This window comes from Lithobates pipiens, unplaced genomic scaffold (genome assembly GCF_037356315.1).
Source record: "Lithobates pipiens isolate NorthernLeopardFrog02 unplaced genomic scaffold, aLitPip1_a1.2 Scaffold_8, whole genome shotgun sequence".
Taxonomy (NCBI): Eukaryota; Metazoa; Chordata; class Amphibia; order Anura; family Ranidae; genus Lithobates; species Lithobates pipiens.
In genome coordinates this window covers 658421552-658441185 of record NW_027507903.1, presented here as the reverse complement: position 1 = coordinate 658441185, position 19634 = coordinate 658421552, and the positions used below count along the sequence as shown (strand labels likewise).

General features: G+C 47.2%; 1 protein-coding gene across 1 annotated transcript in view; it reads left to right on the top strand.

Moving 5' to 3' along the window:
* The first annotated feature begins 269 nt into the window (after positions 1-269).
* LOC143961773 (E3 ubiquitin-protein ligase TRIM39-like) overlaps positions 270-19634 on the top strand; it is a 216232-nt gene continuing 196867 nt past the window's right edge. The window contains exon 1 of the mRNA XM_077471111.1: positions 270-4557. Within this exon, the coding sequence (XP_077327237.1) occupies positions 310-1878 (1569 nt within the window). The 5' untranslated portion in view covers positions 270-309 and the 3' untranslated portion in view covers positions 1879-4557. The remainder of the gene's footprint in view (positions 4558-19634) is intronic.

Below are 19634 nucleotides of genomic sequence, written 5' to 3'. Positions count from 1 at the left end.
ATCTTCAGATGGTTATATAACCAATTTCCTTTTCATCATGATGTAGACATCTCCACTTTTCATGTCATTGCACTTAGTGCTCCGCATGTCTTCTCCACATCCGTCTTTCCCTCTTTCTCTCTTCTAATGTTGGGAGGTATAATTCTCATTACTACTGCAAAACGAATCTCCTCCCTTCTGTACTCTGATCTCCGTGTCTATAATATTCATCCAGCCTCACCCTGTGTAGGAGGACGTCACCCCTCCCCCATCCACATTCCTCTCCGGTGTCAGAGACTTTCAGTTTCATTTCCTCTTCTGCTGTCAGCGATGGCGTCTGGTGATCTGAGAGCTGAGTTGGAATGTTCCGTCTGTCTGAACATTTATACGGATCCTGTAACCCTGAGATGTGGTCACAACTTCTGCCGGGTCTGTATTGATGGTGTGCTGGATACACAGGAGGGGTCTGGAGGATATTCCTGTCCTGAATGTAGAGAGAAGTTTCCGGATCGGCCTGCACTGCAGAAGAACAAGAAACTACGTAACATAGCAGAGACTTTCCTGTCTACTCATCAAGATCAAGAGGAGTCCGGGGTCTTCTGTACTCACTGTGTGGACTCTCCTGTACCTGCTGTTAGATCCTGTCTGCACTGTGAGGTTTCTCTGTGTGATAAACACCTGAGAGTCCACAAAAAGTCCCCAGAACACGTCTTATGTGACCCCACCTTGTCCATGGAGAGCAGGAAATGCTCCGTCCATAAGAAGATCCTGGAGTATTACTGCACTGAGGATGAGACCTGTGTCTGTATTTCTTGTTGTATGATTGGAGGACATAAAGGACATGAGATGGAGTCACTGGATGAGGCTTCTGGGAAGAAGAAGAAGACACTGAGGAATGTTCTGCAGAAACTTCTGACAAAGAGAGAGGAGACGGAGGAAAGAGTCCAGAGTCTGCAGGAACACCGGAGGAAAGTAGAAGAAGAAGCCGCTGGTGACACTGAGAGAGTCACTGCCCTGTTTAGAGATCTCAGGAGACGTCTGGAAGACCTGGAGAAGAGAGTCCTGAGGGAAATCTCCGGGAGGGCAGAGCGGATCTCCATCTCCATCCGGGATCTGGAAATAAAGAAGGAGGAGCTGTCCAGGAAGTTGCGTCACATTGAGGAGCTGTGTAACGTGACGGATCCACTGACTGTCTTACAGGAATCAGACACAGGTGACTTGTGTGATACTGAGGATGGAGATAATGAGGACAGAGAGAGACATGAGGAGCTCCTCCATGATGGAGGGGGTCTGGATGTGGCGGGGGTCTTACACACAGGTTTATCTGATATAATAACAGAGGTAAATGTATACTTCTATATACAGGGAGCTGCAGACATATTACTGGATGGAAACACAGCTAATAATTATCTACAGATATCAGATGACAGGAAAACTGTATCCAAGTCAGATAGATACCAGAATCACCCAGAAACACCAGAGAGATTCCAGGATTATCCTCAGGTGTTGAGCAGTCGGAGTTTCTCCTCAGGGAGACATTACTGGGAAGTGGATGTCGGGGGGTCAAATTGGTGGACAGTCGGGATGTGTTACCCCAGTATAGAGAGGAGCGAGGAGTCATGTATTGGATATAATAAGAAGTCCTGGGGATTGGACAGGTTTAATAATCAGTATTCTGTGATACATGACAGTAAAGATATCCCCTTACCCACCAATCCCTCCAGTAACAGAGTCAGGATATATCTGGATTATGAGGCCGGGCGGATCTCCTTTTATGATCTGTGTGACCCGATCCGACACCTCCACACCTTCACCACCACCTTCACTGAGCCCCTCCATGCTGGGATAGGTGTATGGAGAGGTTGTATAAAGATATGTGGGGGGAGGCGGGAGATGTGAGAACTCCGCCCACAGTCTGGTGATGTCAGAGAAAGGAGGGGAATTAATTTAATATTCATCCAATAGTATATAGCAGTGGGCGGGGCTTCCTGCAAGTTTTTCTACTATAAATAAATGTGAGATTTCTTACTGATCGGTGTGATTGGGTAAAATATCTGTCCAATTATTGGAGTAACAATAACATGTTCTTATTGGTCAGTGAGAAATCTATCTATCTATCTATCTATCTATCTATCTATCTATCTATCTATCTATCTATCTATCTATCTATCTATCTATCTATCTATCTATCTATCTATCTATCTATCTATCTATCGTCACTGTATTTGACATCAGCCAACTCCTCCCCCTCCTCCACATGTGGTCCCTCTGTATGGGGGAGGGGCGGCCATGATCATTCATACAGGGGGGGGTGGGGTCACTGTGATGGGATAGGATTGGGTCACCTCTCCTCTCTGCCCCTCCCCCTCCTTACAATCTATACTACAAAGAGATGGAAAATAAATGGAACAATCGGAGAGGAAATCTATGAAGACGTCATCTAGAGATTTATTACTGGAAGAAGAAATGTGATCAGAGAGCCCAGACTGTTTTTAGACAGAGTGGGTCAGGATTAGATCCCCTGTCAGGTGTTTTTCTTCTATCCGGGGCTCCATTACAGAGATTTCCACTCACTTCCTGTCCCGGTGACAACATTTATCTAGACAGGAAATGAGGGGAACTCTCCAACAGGAACACAGACTGAAATAAGAATGATATGTTTAGTATAATAAGGAAGGGGAAGGATTAGAGCCCCTGTCAGATGTTTATATGTCTGTGTCCCTGTACAGATTTCTCTCCCTCCTTGTATTGGTGTCACCAGGACAGGAAGTGAGAGGAAATCTCTCTAAGGCTGGGATCACATTGCTGTGCAGATCACATGTCATGTCTGTGTGATGTGAATTCAGCCGTACAAACTGTGTGACTGAAATCACATTCACACCAGAATGGTGCCGGACCCTTTTTTTGGTCCTCACTGGAATCGGATCACATTGGGTGTCACATCTATACAATCCGATTCCTGCACCATTTCAGCGTTGGCACTGCGATCTGCGAAGCGATCTGGGGGTGTCATTAACTTTCCATTGACCCCCCCGCAGCGGTTCTCAGATGTCAGTGTGACCGTCCGGTGATTGAGGTGTGATGAGGGAACCCGCACAGGAATCGCACTGGTTCCCGCATCCCACAAGTCTCATCCCAGCCTAAGGCTCCATTCACACCTATGCAGGGGGCTTTTCAGCCTTTCTGATGTGCTTTCTGCAGGTTTTTATACCGTGATTTGCGTTTTGTGTTTTTTATACATTTTTTGGGGGGAGGGGATTTGTTGCTGGGCAGATTTAACCACTTGGTGCCCACACTATAGCCGAAAGACGGCTACGGTGCTGTCTTAAAATGCCGCAAGGGCGTCCATGTACATCCTCCCGCTCTCACACTGTCCGCCCCCTGTTAGGATTTGGCTGATCGGCTGATCGGGCAAAGGGTCAATCACAGCGAGCCCTTTACAATGTGATCAGATGTCAGCCAATAACAGCTGATCACGAAAGTAAACAGGAGCCGGTCAACAGCTTTTTTTCCCGCACACTGTCAGCATTAAGAAAAGAAGAAAGCTGATAACCGGCTTCTGTTAGAGGGACATCAGTCCCCTTAGTGCCCCTCAGTGCTGCTAATCAGTGCCCCTCAGTGCCATCTATCAGTGCCCTTCAGTGCCATCTATCAGTGCCCAGCAGTGTCATCTATCAGTGTCCCTCAGTGCCATCTATCATCTGTCACTTTATCTTTCTGAAAAGAAAGCTGGGGGGCCACATATGTCACCTGGCCTGAGACCCTATATGATATAACATTGTCTGAGGGCCCCAAATGTTGTGAAAGGTCTGAGGGACGGGGCCAGGCTAAGGGTTTGTAAAAGAGACGGCCACCTTGGGGGCTTCATCAGGTGAGGGCACAGAAATGGGCGGGGCCTACAATCTATGGTGCTGAAGTAGTTCACAGTTCATGGGGAGCACATGTTGGTCTTTTTTTTCTTGTCCTATCACTGCCTGGGGGCCCCAAGTATGTCATATTACTTAGGGACCCTTTATGTGTCACGCTAACTTAGGGGTCCAAGTTACATTAATAAGTCTCTTTGTCATTTGCTCACTTAGGGCAGTCACAGCCCCCCGGCCCATTTCTACCACCTTTTATAGCCCCCCCATCAATCCATATCAGAGCCCTGAGTCCTCACCCATGTAAGATACATGTTGGGTTATGTCGGAGCTTACACAGGATTGATGATGTCACCCCTCCATCATGTCACAGTATGGAAGTCCTGTGATTGGTTGCTCAGGCCTGAACACTGCATGCTGGGAGAAGGTCACATGATCCCTCAATACCTGGGAAACTGGAGACTTAGTGAGGACTTTGATGGAGGAACAATAAAGGAAAGTATAAGTGGGTGTGTACGGCTCTTGGGTCACCTACAGAAGGGGGTGGGGCATTCATTCCAATGGCTCCTCCCAGTACATGAGCACTGTGTACATGAGATGGGACGGTGAAGAATTGTATAGAGTGCCGGATCTGAGAGAGAGCACAGAGTGTAATATGACTTATTGTCTGTGTCCGAGCTGTGATGTCATAGTAGGGAAATGGGAGGTACAGATAGAGGTGTACTGGCCCTTTAAGAACAAATCTATCTCCATCTATCTATCTATCTATAGGATTATAATGTGTAGAAAGTATCATTCCTTAATATTAATATATTTCCAATGAGTTTATTCTATTGATTATTTTATTGTGTGAAGAAATAGAAATGAATAATAGATCTACAAATAGAAAGAGATGAAAATCGATGGAAAAATCTCAGAGGAAATATATGAAGAAATGATCCGGAGATTTACTAATGAAAGAAATAATGGGATTTATCACTAATATAATGATATCACTATAATAATGTATGATTACTAGAACTGGAATGTGTCCCCAATATAATGTGTCCCCATAGAATGGATCACCAATAGAATTCTATGGGATCTCTTTTATAATGGATCCTAATATAATGTGTCATGTGATGGTGTATTATAATCACTAGATGTGTCCTGGTGATGGGGGAGAATTAGGAAATGAAATGTTAATGTGAAATAAAGATTCTTTATGAAATCATTATTATTATTACTATGCAGAGTTTATATAGTGCCGATAGTTTACACAGCGCTTTACAACATGAAGACAGACATTATGAAAGCAGACATTACAATTAGAGTGTAATAGAGGAGGAATCAGAGAGCCCTGCTCCTTTAGAGCTTACAATCTAGAAGGGAGGGTCAAGAGATACAAAAGGTAATAACTGTGGGGGATGGGCTGATGGAGAAAATAAATGTACAGTTATTAGGTGGGGGAGGATAAGCCTCTCTGAAGAGATGAGTTTTCAGGGATCGTCTGAAAGTGGACAGAGTAGGAGATAGTCGGACAGATTGGGGTAGGGAGTTCCAGAGGATGGGAGAGGCTCTGGAGAAGTCCTGGAGGAGAGCATAGGAGGAGGTGATGAGGGAATTAGAGAGCGGAAGGTTTTTGGAGGAATGAAGAGAGCGGATTGGTTGGTATTTTGAGACTAGCTTAGTGATGTAGCTGGGGCCAAGTTGTGGATGGTTTTGAAGTTATTGTTAGTATTTTGAATTTGATTTACTAGATGAGTGGAATCCAGTGAGGGATTGGCAGAGAGGGGTGGCAGACACTGAGCGGTTGGTAAGGTGGATGAGCCTGGCAGCAGCATTCATGATGGACTGAAGGGGGGTGACCTGTGTAAAGTGAAGCCAATGAGAAGGGAGGTGCAGTAGACGAGAGATGATCAGGGAGTGGATTAGAAGCTTTGTAGCATCATTGAGTAAAAAGGAAAATGGACAAAAATGCAGCGCTCAATGGGACCAGCAATAAAGGGTTGTTGTGAGTGATATAAACAATCAAGTTTGCATATTAAATGCACATTGGGATTAAAAAAAACAACTGTCAATGAAAAATAAAATCAAACTGATCACTGTCAAAATTGAAGTACTTTGATTATTAGTGTAAACGATACGCCATTACTCCAGTTGCTAAAGGGTTAATGTCGGCTCATATATCGCTCCTCGGTAGCAGACTCTGTTGTTGCTTTGTGCACAGAGTTGAAATGGGAGAGCCTCCGATCTCTGAAATACAAGTGTCTGGATGTGGAATTCTGGACTCGCTGTGACCGGGGGGTGTCCTTTCAGTCACATCAGAGGGTTCCCACAGTCAGGATAGCTGGCCAGGAGAGCTGGGACTTGGTTTCCTGGACGGCGCTCCGAATTGGCCCTTAGGAATCAAAAATATAAAAAAAATAGAAAAAATCTGCGCTTAGTAAACAACAATAAAGAAATCAGCAGCTGAACACCATAACCAAGATACCAGGCACAAAAAAACATAAAAGAAAAAAGTGCAGCGCTTAACCAATATATATTACTGTGACCATTGAAAAAGTGCGAAGAAAGAATAGCATTTTTTTTTTTATTGGAAACGAATAATATAAAAATTATTAAAGATGAATCAAAAAATATAAGTTCAAGTGTCCATATATAAATGCATATAAAAAATATGTAAAGTATAAATTCAAGTGTCCATATGTGAACTGATACAAAAAATATATATAAAATGTCCAGTGTATAAATAATAATAATTGAAACTTCATTGTTTGATCAAATGATATTTGACCACGAGGACCCGTCACCTCTAAACACCACTATTAGATGGAGGCAGGGGCAGACTGACAACTTATGGGGCCCCCGGGCAATAGGAGATCATGGGGCCCCCTGTGTCCCTGTCCATACGCAAACCACACAAAACACCAACTTATTGCACAGCGCCCACATTACATACATTAGTCCCTTCCCCCTTTATCTACAGTGGCTGCAGCTGAGGGTGTACACATGCTGCAGCAGGAATTATACCTCCTGTTGCTTTTGGTGGGTGATTTTGACCCATTCAAGTAAATAGGACCACTCTGCAAACACCTTGTAACTTTGTGCAATGCACGAAGTTGCAGCATGCTAGTGTGGGATCCAAGTGGTTAAAGCAGGTGATGAAGAGGCAATACAAATCTTAACCCTTTTTTTTCGCTGTACTGCACAAGGTTGCACGGCCTTTTGCAAAGCAGCCCCATTCACTTGAATGAGTTACGCTTGGCAGGCACTACACTGGTTAAGTGTGACAGGGTGTATAATTCCTGCTGCAAATGCAACATGTGTAAACCCCTGGCCACTACAGTTAAAGGGGGTGTGGTTGGGGGTGAGAAAAAAAAACAGGGCTCAACTATGAGGTTTTACCACCCCCAAACTGTGAATGTAGGCAATCCCTAACTGTCCTGCGCCCCCTATCAGACTTGGTGTTTAGGGGACACCTGGTATGAGGACAGAGAGGGACTCCTGAGATGAGGACAGAGAGGGGGCCCTGGGATGAGAGCAGAGAGGGGGGTCTGGGATGAGAGCAGAGAGGGGGCCCAGGGATGACAGCAGAGAGGGGTCTTGAGAAGAGAGCAGAGAGGGGGTCCTGAGATGAGAGAAGAAAGGGGGCTCAGGGATGACAGCAGAGAGAGGGTCCTGGGATGGGAGCAGAGAGGGAGGGTTCTGAGATGAGAGCAGAGAGGGGTCCTGGGACGAGAGCAGAGAGGAGTCCTGGAATGAGAACAGAGAGGAGTCCTGAGAGGAGAGAAGAAAGGGGGCTCACGGATGAGAGCAGAGAGAGGGTCCTGGGATGGGAGCAGAGAGAGAGGGTCCTGGGATGGGAGCAGAGAGGGGTCCTGGGATGGGAGCAGAGAGGGAGGGTTCTGAGATGAGAGCAGAGAGGGGTCCTGGGACGAGAGCAGAGAGGAGTCCTGGAATGAGAACAGAGAGGAGTCCTGAGATGAGAGAAGAAAGGGGGCTCACGGATGAGAGCAGAGAGAGGGTCCTGGGATGGGAGCAGAGAGGGAGGGATCTGAGATGAGAGCAGAGAGAGGGTCCTGGGATGGGAGCAGAGAGAGAGGGTCCTGGGATGAGAGCAGAGAGGGGTCCTGGGACGAGAGCAGAGAGGAGTCCTGGAATGAGAACAGAGAGGAGTCCTGAGATGAGAGAAGAAAGGGGGCTCACAGATGAGAGCAGAGAGAGGGTCCTGGGATGGGAGCAGAGAGGGAGGGATCTGAGATGAGAGCAGAGAGGGGTCCTGGGACGAGAGCAGAGAGGAGTCCTGGAATGAGAACAGAGAGGAGTCCTGAGATGAGAGAAGAAAGGGGGCTCACGGATGAGAGCAGAGAGAGGGTCCTGGGATGGGAGCAGAGAGGGAGGGTTCTGAGATGAGAGCAGAGAGGGGTCCTGGGACGAGAGCAGAGAGGAGTCCTGGAATGAGAACAGAGAGGAGTCCTGAGATGAGAGAAGAAAGGGGGCTCACGGATGAGAGCAGAGAGAGGGTCCTGGGATGGGAGCAGAGAGAGAGGGTCCTGGGATGAGAGCAGAGAGGGGTCCTGGGATGGGAGCAGAGAGGGAGGGTTCTGAGATGAGAGCAGAGAGGGGTCCTGGGACGAGAGCAGAGAGGAGTCCTGGAATGAGAACAGAGAGGAGTCCTGAGATGAGAGAAGAAAGGGGGCTCACGGATGAGAGCAGAGAGAGGGTCCTGGGATGGGAGCAGAGAGGGAGGGTTCTGAGATGAGAGCAGAGAGGGGTCCTGGGACGAGAGCAGAGAGGAGTCCTGGAATGAGAACAGAGAGGAGTCCTGAGATGAGAGAAGAAAGGGGGCTCACGGATGAGAGCAGAGAGAGGGTCCTGGGATGGGAGCAGAGAGAGAGGGTCCTGGGATGAGAGCAGAGAGGGGTCCTGGGACGAGAGCAGAGAGGAGTCCTGGAATGAGAACAGAGAGGAGTCCTGAGATGAGAGAAGAAAGGGGGCTCACGGATGAGAGCAGAGAGGGGTCCTGGGATGGGAGCAGAGAGGGAGGGTTCTGAGATGAGAGCAGAGAGGGGTCCTGGGACGAGAGCAGAGAGGAGTCCTGGAATGAGAACAGAGAGGAGTCCTGAGATGAGAGAAGAAAGGGGGCTCACGGATGAGAGCAGAGAGAGGGTCCTGGGATGGGAGCAGAGAGAGAGGGTCCTGGGATGAGAGCAGAGAGGGGTCCTGGGACGAGAGCAGAGAGGAGTCCTGGAATGAGAACAGAGAGGAGTCCTGAGATGAGAGAAGAAAGGGGGCTCACGGATGAGAGCAGAGAGAGGGTCCTGGGATGGGAGCAGAGAGGGAGGGTTCTGAGATGAGAGCAGAGAGGGGTCCTGGGACGAGAGCAGAGAGGAGTCCTGGAATGAGAACAGAGAGGAGTCCTGAGATGAGAGAAGAAAGGGGGCTCAGGGATGACAGCAGAGAGAGGGTCCTGGGATGGGAGCAGAGAGGGAGGGTTCTGAGATGAGAGCAGAGAGGGGTCCTGGGACGAGAGCAGAGAGGAGTCCTGGAATGAGAACAGAGAGGGGGTCCTGAGATGAGAGAAGAAAGGGGGCTCACGGATGAGAGCAGAGAGAGGGTCCTGGGATGGGAGCAGAGAGGGGTCCTGGGATGAGAGCAGAGAGGGAGGGTTCTGGGACGAGAGCAGAGAGGGGTCCTGGGACGAGAGCAGAGAGGAGTCCTGGGATGAGAACAGAGAGGAGTCCTGGGATGAGAACAGAGAGGAGTCCTGGGATGAGAACAGAGAGGAGTCCTGGGATGAGAACAGAGAGGAGTCCTGGAATGAGAACAGAGAGGAGTCCTGAGATGAGAGAAGAAAGGGGGCTCAGGGATGACAGCAGAGAGAGGGTCCTGGGATGGGAGCAGAGAGGGAGGGTTCTGAGATGAGAGCAGAGAGGGGTCCTGGGACGAGAGCAGAGAGGAGTCCTGGAATGAGAACAGAGAGGGGGTCCTGAGATGAGAGAAGAAAGGGGGCTCACGGATGAGAGCAGAGAGAGGGTCCTGGGATGGGAGCAGAGAGGGGTCCTGGGATGAGAGCAGAGAGGGGTCCTGGGATGAGAGCAGAGAGGGAGGGTTCTGGGACGAGAGCAGAGAGGGGTCCTGGGACGAGAGCAGAGAGGAGTCCTGGGATGAGAACAGAGAGGAGTCCTGGGATGAGAACAGAGAGGAGTCCTGGGATGAGAACAGAGAGGAGTCCTGGGATGAGAACAGAGAGGAGTCCTGGGATGAGAACAGAGAGGGGGTCCTGAGATGTGAGCAGAAAGGGGGCCCAGGGATGACAGCAGAGAGGGGGTCCTGGGATGACAGCAGAGAGGGGGTCCTGGGATGAGAGAAGAAAGGGGGCTCACGGATGAGAGCAGAGAGAGGGTCCTGGGATGGGAGCAGAGAGGGGTCCTGGGATGAGAGCAGAGAGGGAGGGTTCTGGGACGAGAGCAGAGAGGGGTCCTGGGACGAGAGCAGAGAGGAGTCCTGGGACGAGAACAGAGAGGAGTCCTGGGATGAGAACAGAGAGGGGGTCCTGAGATGAGAGCAGAAAGGGGGCCCAGGGATGACAGCAGAGAGGGGGTCCTGGGATGAGAGCAGAGAGGGGGTCCTGGGATGAGAGCAGAGAGGGGTCCTGGGATGACAGCAGAGAGGGGGTCCTGGGAAGAGAGCAGAGAGGGGGTCCTGGGATGACAGCAGAGAGGGGGTCCTGGGATGAGAGCAGAGAGGGGTCCTGGGATGAGAGCAGAGAGGGGGTCCTGGGATGACAGCAGAGAGGGGGTCCTGGGAAGAGAGCAGAGAGGGGGTCCTGGGATGACAGCAGAGAGGGGGTCCTGGGAAGAGAGCAGAGAGGGGGTCCTGGGATGACAGCAGAGAGGGGGTCCTGGGATGAGAGCAGAGAGGGGTCCTGGGATGAGAGCAGAGAGGGGGTCCTGGGATGACAGCAGAGAGGGGTCCTGGGATGAGAGCAGAGAGGGGTCCTGGGACGACAGCAGAGAGGGGTCCTGGGACGAGAGCAGAGAGGGGTCCTGGGATGAGAGCAGAGAGGGGTCCTGGGATGAGAGCAGAGAGGGGGTCCTGGGATGACAGCAGAGAGGGGTCCTGGGACGAGAGCAGAGAGGGGTCCTGGGACGAGAGCAGAGAGGGGGCCCTGGGATAACAGCAGAGAGGGGGTCCTGGGATGACAGCAGAGAGAGGGGCCCTGTATGACAGCAGAGAAGGGGGTCCTGGGACAAGAGGCAAGCAGCATCTCTTTGGTTTTGGGGGGTGTAACAGGATATGTGCTGCGGGATACTTTAGGATTGGGATTGGGTAAAGGACTTGTCCTAATAGGGGGATCGGATTTGTAATCTCCCCACACCACCCCACCTTGCACCACAAGTTTGCTGCTCTCCAAAAGCAACCCCCACCATCACTTCTCAGTGTGTGCATCCTGACCCCCCCTTCTTGGTTACTGGGACGGTCACAGTGTGTCCCCCTCCCCCATCACACTATATACACACCGCAGATGACCAGCACAGCTCTTGCAGTGGACGTCTTTCCTCCCCGGCTCCTCCCACCTCCTGTCTGTGTACACCGGAGCCAATGAGGAGGATCCTCTGTCAGCTCTCTGTGTGATGTGTGGGCTCAGTGGGGAGAGATGCCAGTGTCGGCTGTTAGTGCTGGAGAGGAACGATCACTGTGTGGGGTACCCGGGCACCCTGAAACACATGTGGGGGACCCGGGCACCCTGAAACACATGTGGGGGAGGTGTCCTGACTCTCAGAGCTCACGCTAGCGTGCCCCTGTCGGAACAGATACCGGAGCTCAGTGCTGGAACTTGTTACAGGACTGGGCTCCATGATCAACACAGACTACCAGGAGCCTCTCATGGGGCCCCCTGCTGGCCCGGGCCCTCGGGCAGTGCCCGAGTGCCCTAACGGTCAGTCCGCCCCTAGATGGAGGCTTACCAGATCCCCAGTGACCCCTCTATCAGTGACCCCTCTATCAGGGGAGGTCAAACTGCGTGAATTTGATCTCAGGCCCCATAGACGTCAGGTGCCCAGATGCCGGAGACTTTAATAGGGTTCTAAAGTTCACATGAAGTATTCTATATACGAGCTCCATCGAATCTTCTGTATACATTCGACAGACACCATAAGCCTTCAAAGACAGATTCGACCGTAATTCATGTGGATTTTCAGACGAATGCAATTTTTGAACGAAAAACAAAATAAATAAAAACGAATTTCGAGAGTAACTAAATAAATTAATTTTTCAGACGAAAATAAAATTCCGAAACGAAATATTTTACTCTACACATTTCTACAGGATAGATCTGGATTATGAGGCCGGGCGGATCTCCTTTTATGATCTGTGTGACCCGATCCGACACCTCCACACCTTCACCACCACCTTCACTGAGCCCCTCCATGCTGGGATAGGTGTATGGGAAGGTTGTATAAAGATATGTGGGGGGAGGCGGGAGATGTGAGAGCTCCGCCCACAGTCTGGTGATGTCAGAAGAAGGAGGAGAATTCATTTAATATTCATCCAATAGTATATAGCAGTGGGCGGGGCTTCCTGCAAGTTTTTCTACTATAAATAAATATGAGATTTCTTACTGATCGCTGTGATTGGGTAGAATATCTGTCCAATTATTGGGGTAACAATAACATGTTCCTATTGGTCAGTGAGAAATCTATCTATCTATCTATCTATCTATCTATCTATCTATCTATCTATCTATCTCTCCCATAACAATCTGACATAATACTTTCTGTGTTTTGTCACAGTATTTGACATCATCCATCTCCTCCCCTCTTTGCCCCTCCCGTTATGTGGTCCCTCTGTATGGGGGAGGGGCAGCCATGATCAGACATAGAGGGGGGATGGGGTCACTGTGATGGGATAGGATGGGGTCACCTCTCCTCTCTGCCCCTCCCCCTCCATACAATCTATACTACAAAGAGATGGAAATAAATGGAACAATCTGAGAGGAAATCTATGAAGACGTCATCTAGAGATTTATTACTGGAAGAAGAAATGTGATCAGAGAGCCCAGACTGTTTTTAGGCAGAGTGGGTCAGGATTAGATCCCCTGTCAGGTGTTTTTCTTCTATCCGGGGCTCCATTACAGAGATTTCCCCTCACTTCCTGTCCCGGTGACAACATTTATCTAGACAGGAAATGAGGGGAACTCTCCAACAAAATAAGAATGATATGTTTAGTATAATAAGGAAGGGGAAGGATTAGAGCCCCTGTCAGATGTTTATATGTCGGTGTCCCTGTACAGATTTCTCTCCCTCCTTGTATTGGTGTCACCAGGACAGGAAGTGAGAGGAAATCTCTCTAAGGCTGGGATCACATTGCTGTGCAGATCACATGTCATGTCTGTGTGATGTGAATTCAGCCGTACAAACTGTGTGACTGAAATCACATTCACACCAGAATGGTGCCGGACCCTTTTTTTGGTCCTCACTGGAATCGGATCACATTGGGTGTCACATCTATACAATCCGATTCCTGCACCATTTCAGCGTTTGCACTGCGATCTGCGAAGCGATCTGGGGGTGTCATTAACTTTCCATTGACCCCCCCGCAGCGGTTCTCAGATGTCAGTGTGACCGTCCGGTGATTGAGGTGTGATGAGGGAACCCGCACAGGAATCGCACTGGTTCCCGCATCCCACAAGTCTCATCCCAGCCTAAGGCTCCATTCACACCTATGCAGGGTGCTTTTCAGCCTTTCTGATGTGCTTTCCACAGGATTTTATACCGTGATTTGCGTTTTGTATTTTTTATGCATTTTTTGGGGGGAGGGGATTTGTTGGTGAGCAGATTTAACCACTTGGTGCCCACACTATAGCCAAAAGACAGCTACAGCGCTGTCTTAAAATGCCAGGAGGGCGTCCATGTACATCCTCCTGTTCTCACACTGCCCATCCCCCCTTGGGATTTGGCTGATCAGGTAAAGGGCCAATCACAGCGAGCCCTTTATCATGTGATCAGATGTCAGCCAATAACAGCTGATCACGGAACTAAACAGGAGCCGGTCAACAGCTTTTTTCCCGCACACTGTCAGCATTAAGAAAAGAAGAAAGCTGATAACCGGGTTCTGTTAGAGGGACATCGGTCCCCTTAGTGCCCACCAGTGCTGCTAATTAGTGCCCCTCAGTGCCATCTATCAGTGCCCAGCAGTGTCATCTATCATCTGTCACTTTATCTTTCTGAAAGTATCTGAGGAAAGCCGGGGGCACATATGTCACATGGCCTGGGGCCCCATAGTAGGTGACATTGTCTAGGGCCCACAAATAGGTCACATTGCCAGGAATACTGGATGATATAACATTGTCTGGGGGTCCCAAATGTTTTGAAATGTCTGGGGGGTGGGGCCAGGCTAAGGGTTTTGTAAAAGAGACGGCCACCTTGGGGGCTTCATCAGGAGGGAGAACAGAAATGGGCGGGGCCTACAATCTATGGTGCTGAAGTAGTTCACAGTTCATGGGGGGCTCATGTTGGTCTTTTTTTCTTGTCCTATCACTGCCTGGGGGCCCCAAGTATGTCATATTACTTAGGGACCCTTTATGTGTCACGCTACTTTAGGGTTCCAAATTACATTAATAAGTCTCTTTATCATTTGCTCACTTAGGGCAGTCACAGCCCCCCGACCCACTTCTACCTCCTTTTATAGCCCCCCCATCAATCCATGTCAGAGCCCTGAGTCCTCACCCATGTAAGATACATGGTGGGTTATGTCGGAGCTTACATAGGATTGATGACATCACCCCTCCATCATGTGACGTTATGTAAGTCGTGTGATTGGCCGCTCAGGCCTGAACACTGCATGCTGGGAGAAGGTCACATGATCCCTCAATACCCGGGAAACTGGAGACTTAGTGAGGACTTTGATGGAGGAACAATAAAGGAAAGAATAAGTGGGTGTGTACGGCTCTTGGGTCACCTACAGAAGGGAGCAGGGCTTTCATTTAAATGGCTCCTCCCAGTATGTGAGCACTGTGTATAGTGAGATGGGACGGTGAAGAATTGTATAGAGTGCCGGAGCTGAGAGAGAGCACAGAGTGTAATATGACTTATTGTCTGTGTCCGAGCTGTGATGTCATAGTAGGGAAATGGCTACCGAGGGACCCAATGTGGAAAGTACAGATAGAGGCGTACTGGCCCTTTAAGAACAAATCTATCTCTATCTATCTGTCTATAGGAATATAATGTGTAGACAGCATAATTCCTTATTATTAATACATTTACAATGAGTTTATTCTATTGATTATTTGATTGTGTGAAGAAATGGAAATGAATAATAGATCTACAAATAGAAAGAGATGAAAATTGATGTAAAAATCTCAGAGGAAATATATGAAGAAATGATCCCGAGATTTACTAATGAAAGAAATAATGGGATTTATCACTAATATAATGATATCACTATAATAATGTATGATTACTAGAACTGGAATGTGTCCCCAATATAATGTGTCCCCATAGAATGGATCACCAATAGAATTCTATGGGATCTCTTTTATAATGGATCCTAATATAATGTATCATGTGATGGTGTATTATAATCACTAGATGTGTCCTGGTGATGGGGGAGGATTAGGAAATGAAATGATAATGTGAAATAAAGATTCTTTATGAAATTATTATTATTATTATTATTATTATTATTATTATTATTATTATTATTATTATTATTATTTTATTTATTTATTTTTAACAGTTAGAGATTATTAAAGAAATATCCAGTTACAATACATAGTAACAAAACATAATAATTGCAGATGCAACTGCCTGATTGGACAACAATTCAGCAACAGTAGTTACAGACTCACATTGTTAGATATCTTGGTTTCAGTGGTGGCCGATCAGCGTCTGTCAGATAACTTTCCATAGTCAGACATCAATGTAATGCTCGAGCGGATCAACAAAGATCCTATTAATCTAGTAGTCACATCCATGTATAGAAAAAAATCCCCTTGTAAAAGGGTTAGGCACATTGCCGTTCATAGCGTAACAGATAAAACCTAAACACAAACATTAAAGCATTACAAAAGCCTTATTAGGCATATTTTCATTTTTAACAGTATACAGATGATGTTACACCATGCGAATTGTGATCAAAGAGCCAGAAGTGGTGAAAGAAGATAGATAAGAAGTGGCCGCCTTTCTCAAGGCTGGCACCATGAAAAGGAAAAAGAGAGGATGTGGTTGTCTATAAAGAAAGAGAGGGTAATGACAGGCCGGGTCCTCAGCGACACTCCCTCATCAGGTTTGTGTCAGGGAGGCGTATGTAGAGTAATATATAAAAATGACCCAGGGTTGCCAGGTATCAGTGTACTTGTCTATGCTTTCGTGTGCTATAGCCCTAATCTCTTCCATTTTGTGAAGATGACGTACCTCTCCCAGCCATTCCTTGATTGAGGGGGTCGTAGTATCTCTCCAGTATCTAGGTACGACCTCCTTTGCGGCTGTAAGTAGGAATCTCGTCAGCGATTTATTATAATTTTTCATCGAGAGGTTAGTAATGTGTAATAAACAGCATTTTGCGTCTAGTGGGATCTTTGTATTGGTTATTTGTTTTATAATGCTAGTCACTTGAGTCCAATAAGGTTGAATTAGGTCACATTCCCACCATAAGTGTTGTAAAGTGCCCTTAGCTCGGTTACAGCGCCAACATAAGTCCGGAACCGCGGGGAACCAGTTATGCAGTTTAATTGGCGTATTATACCAATTCGTTAAAAGTTTGAAGGAAGTTTCTTGTAGTCGGGTGCTAATTGCACATTTATGGGCAAATACACACGCCTGTAACCATTGATCTTTTGTAAATGGTACATTTAGTTCTGCTTCCCAGAAGAGCTTGTGTTTGTTAGGTTCCTGGAGGACTGCGGATTACAACCAAGCATATGTAAGGGAGATGTTTTTCGTAGAGGTGGTGGCCTGGAAACAGACCGCCTCAAATGGTGTTAGCGGTCGTATAAAATGTTTAAGCCTCTGTGGGCTCGAAATGTAGTCATGTAATTGTCTATACGTCCAGTGGCCTAGATAGGTTAAGCCCAGTTCTTTCTGCAGGTTTGAAACTGATTTCATTTTGTTGCATTCAAGACAATGTGTGGCTAAAAGTGGTGAATTCCTGCATGTGAGATGCCGAATAGGTTTGTGCATGCCCGGTGGAAAGTCTGGATTAGCTACTAGTGGTGTTAATGGGCTAGGGGAAGTAGTCAGGCCTGTCATTCGAGTCACTGTTTGTAGGATTTGTAGTGTTGTCCCTATGAGGGGATGTTGTTTTAGCTGCTTAGGGCATAGGTTCCATGGAATCCATGGTGAATGTGACACCGGAGTAGAGTCTATGCTGTTTTCCAGTGCCACCCAGTCTTTATTATCTGCATGACAGGTCCAGTCTATCATTCTAGTAAGGTGCGTAGCCTTGTAATAATTTTTGAAGTTGGGGAATCCCATCCCCCATTGCGTTTATCTCTGGTGAGTAGTGCTAAACTTATGCGTGGCTTTTTGGACGCCCAAAGAAAGTTTCGAAGGATAGCATTCAGGGATCGAAAAAAGTTTGCAGGTAACCATATGGGCAAGGTTTGAAAATAATACAAGAATCTGGGCAAGATCGTCATCTTAATAATGGCTGCCCTGCCGAACCAGGAGAAATGTTTATGTGTCCATCTCTTCACATCTTTTTTTACGTTTTGTAACAGTGGCAAAAAATTTTGGTTGTATATTGAATTTAAGCTAGGGGTCAGGAGAACTCCCAGATATTTAAGGGGGCGGGGTTCCCATTTAAATTTACAATTGCATAGTATAACATCCCTCGTGGTCTCGCGAAGCGTTAAATTTAAGGCTTCTGATTTTTTGTAATTTATTTGGAAGTTCGCTACGTAGCTGTAGTGCGTAAATATATTACACAAGTTGGGCATAGTGATATGTGGCTGAGTTATGAAGAACAATAAATCATCCGCATATGCGGCACATTTGTATGCCTTGTCTCCTACTTGGAAGCCATGTATGGAGGGTGACAAGTTTACTGTGCGGATTAACGGTTCTAAGGTGAGTATGAACAGCAAGGGCGAAAGAGGGCACCCTTGCCTTGTCCCATTATGTATCAGCACCTTGTCTGACAGTGTCCCATTCACTTTGATTTGCACCGTCGGGTTATGGTAGATAGTCTTACTCCAAGATAGCATATGTGCTTTCAGGCCTATGTGGGAACAGGTCGCATAGAGGAAGTCCCACAACACGCGGTCGAAGGCCTTCTCTGCATCTGTGGATAAAAGCATGCCTTCAAATTTTCCTGTTTGGGCTCTGTGTATAAGGTTAAGAGCTTTGATCACATTATCTTTCGCCTCCCTGCCAGGCATAAAGCCTACCTGTTCTGGGCCTATGAGTTTGTGCAATAGTGGTCGCAGTCTATTCGCAAAAAATTTTTGTGTAAAGTTTCAGGTCCACATTCAATAAGGAAATTGGTCTATAGCTGGCACAATCTAGGGGGTCCTTGTTGGGTTTGGGCAGTACCATAACACGTGCCCTCAAAAAATCTTCTGGTAACGCTTGTGGGTCCCGAAAGTGGTTAAATGTCGTCGTCATGTGTGGTATCAGTATCTCTGAAAAGATTTTATAGTAGTGAGCTGTCATATCATCCGGTCCGTGGCTTTTCCCCTTTTTCAGTTCTTTAATAGCTGTGGTGAGTTCTCTTTCAGTTATCGGTTCTTCCAGCGACAGAGCGTCCTCCTCAGCAAGTGTGGGGAGTCCGCTATCAGCAGTGATCTCTGTCATTGTCCCCGTTAAGTCTCTAGGTTTATGTGTCTGTGGTAAATGATATAAGTTGGAGTAATATTCCTGAAATCTTTGTGCTATCTTTGTGGCATCTTGTGTTGTCTGACCAGTGCTGGTTTTAATTGCAGCGATATTCGTCGATAGTAATGTTTCTTTAAGGGCTTTCGCTAAACATTTTCCCGTTTTATCACTGTGTTCATAGAAGAACCCCTTCCTAAGGAAAAGGATTTTCTGTGCTTTAAGACTTAGGTGGGCTTGTAGCTTTTTCCTTAAATTGAATAAAGCCACTGCTGTATCTGTTGCTAATGATTGTTTGTGTTTTCCTTCCAGGTCTCTTATGGCCTGTATGAGGTCGTTGGTCTCCTTTTCTGCTACTCTTTTTCTCGCCGCCCCCATCTGTATGAGCTCCCCCCGGACCACGCATTTATGGGCCTCCAAGATTGTGAGAGGCGACAACTCCTCTGCAGTATTTTCTTTGAAATACAGTTTGATTGTATCCGCTATTTTGCTAATATTTTCCTTGTCAGTGAGCAGGGAGGGATTCAACCTCCATGTATGGGAGCGGCGGTGTGTGTTCCTTCTTTGAAGTTGCAACGATATGGGAGCGTGATCTGAGAAGGTCTGCACACCTATTTTGGCTGATTTTATAAGGGATATATCCCTCTGTGAAATGAAAATGTAGTCTATGCGTGTAAATTTATTGTGCAGGGTTGAGAAGTATGTGTAATCCCTACCTGAGGGGTTTGTTAATCGCCAGGTATCTATTAAAGTGAGGGATGCTAAGAGTGTTTTGATTTTACGCAGCTTTTTATATGGTATGGTATGGTGATATGGTATTTTATATGGTATTTTATATGGTATTTTTACCAGCTTTTACGCAGCTTTTTATATGGTATGGTATGGTGATATGGTATTTTATATGGTATTTTTACCAGCTTTTACGCAGCTTTTTATATGCTGAATCTGCGATCCGATGTATCCTGCAGAGGGTTTAACGCTAAGTTGAAATCCCCCCCCC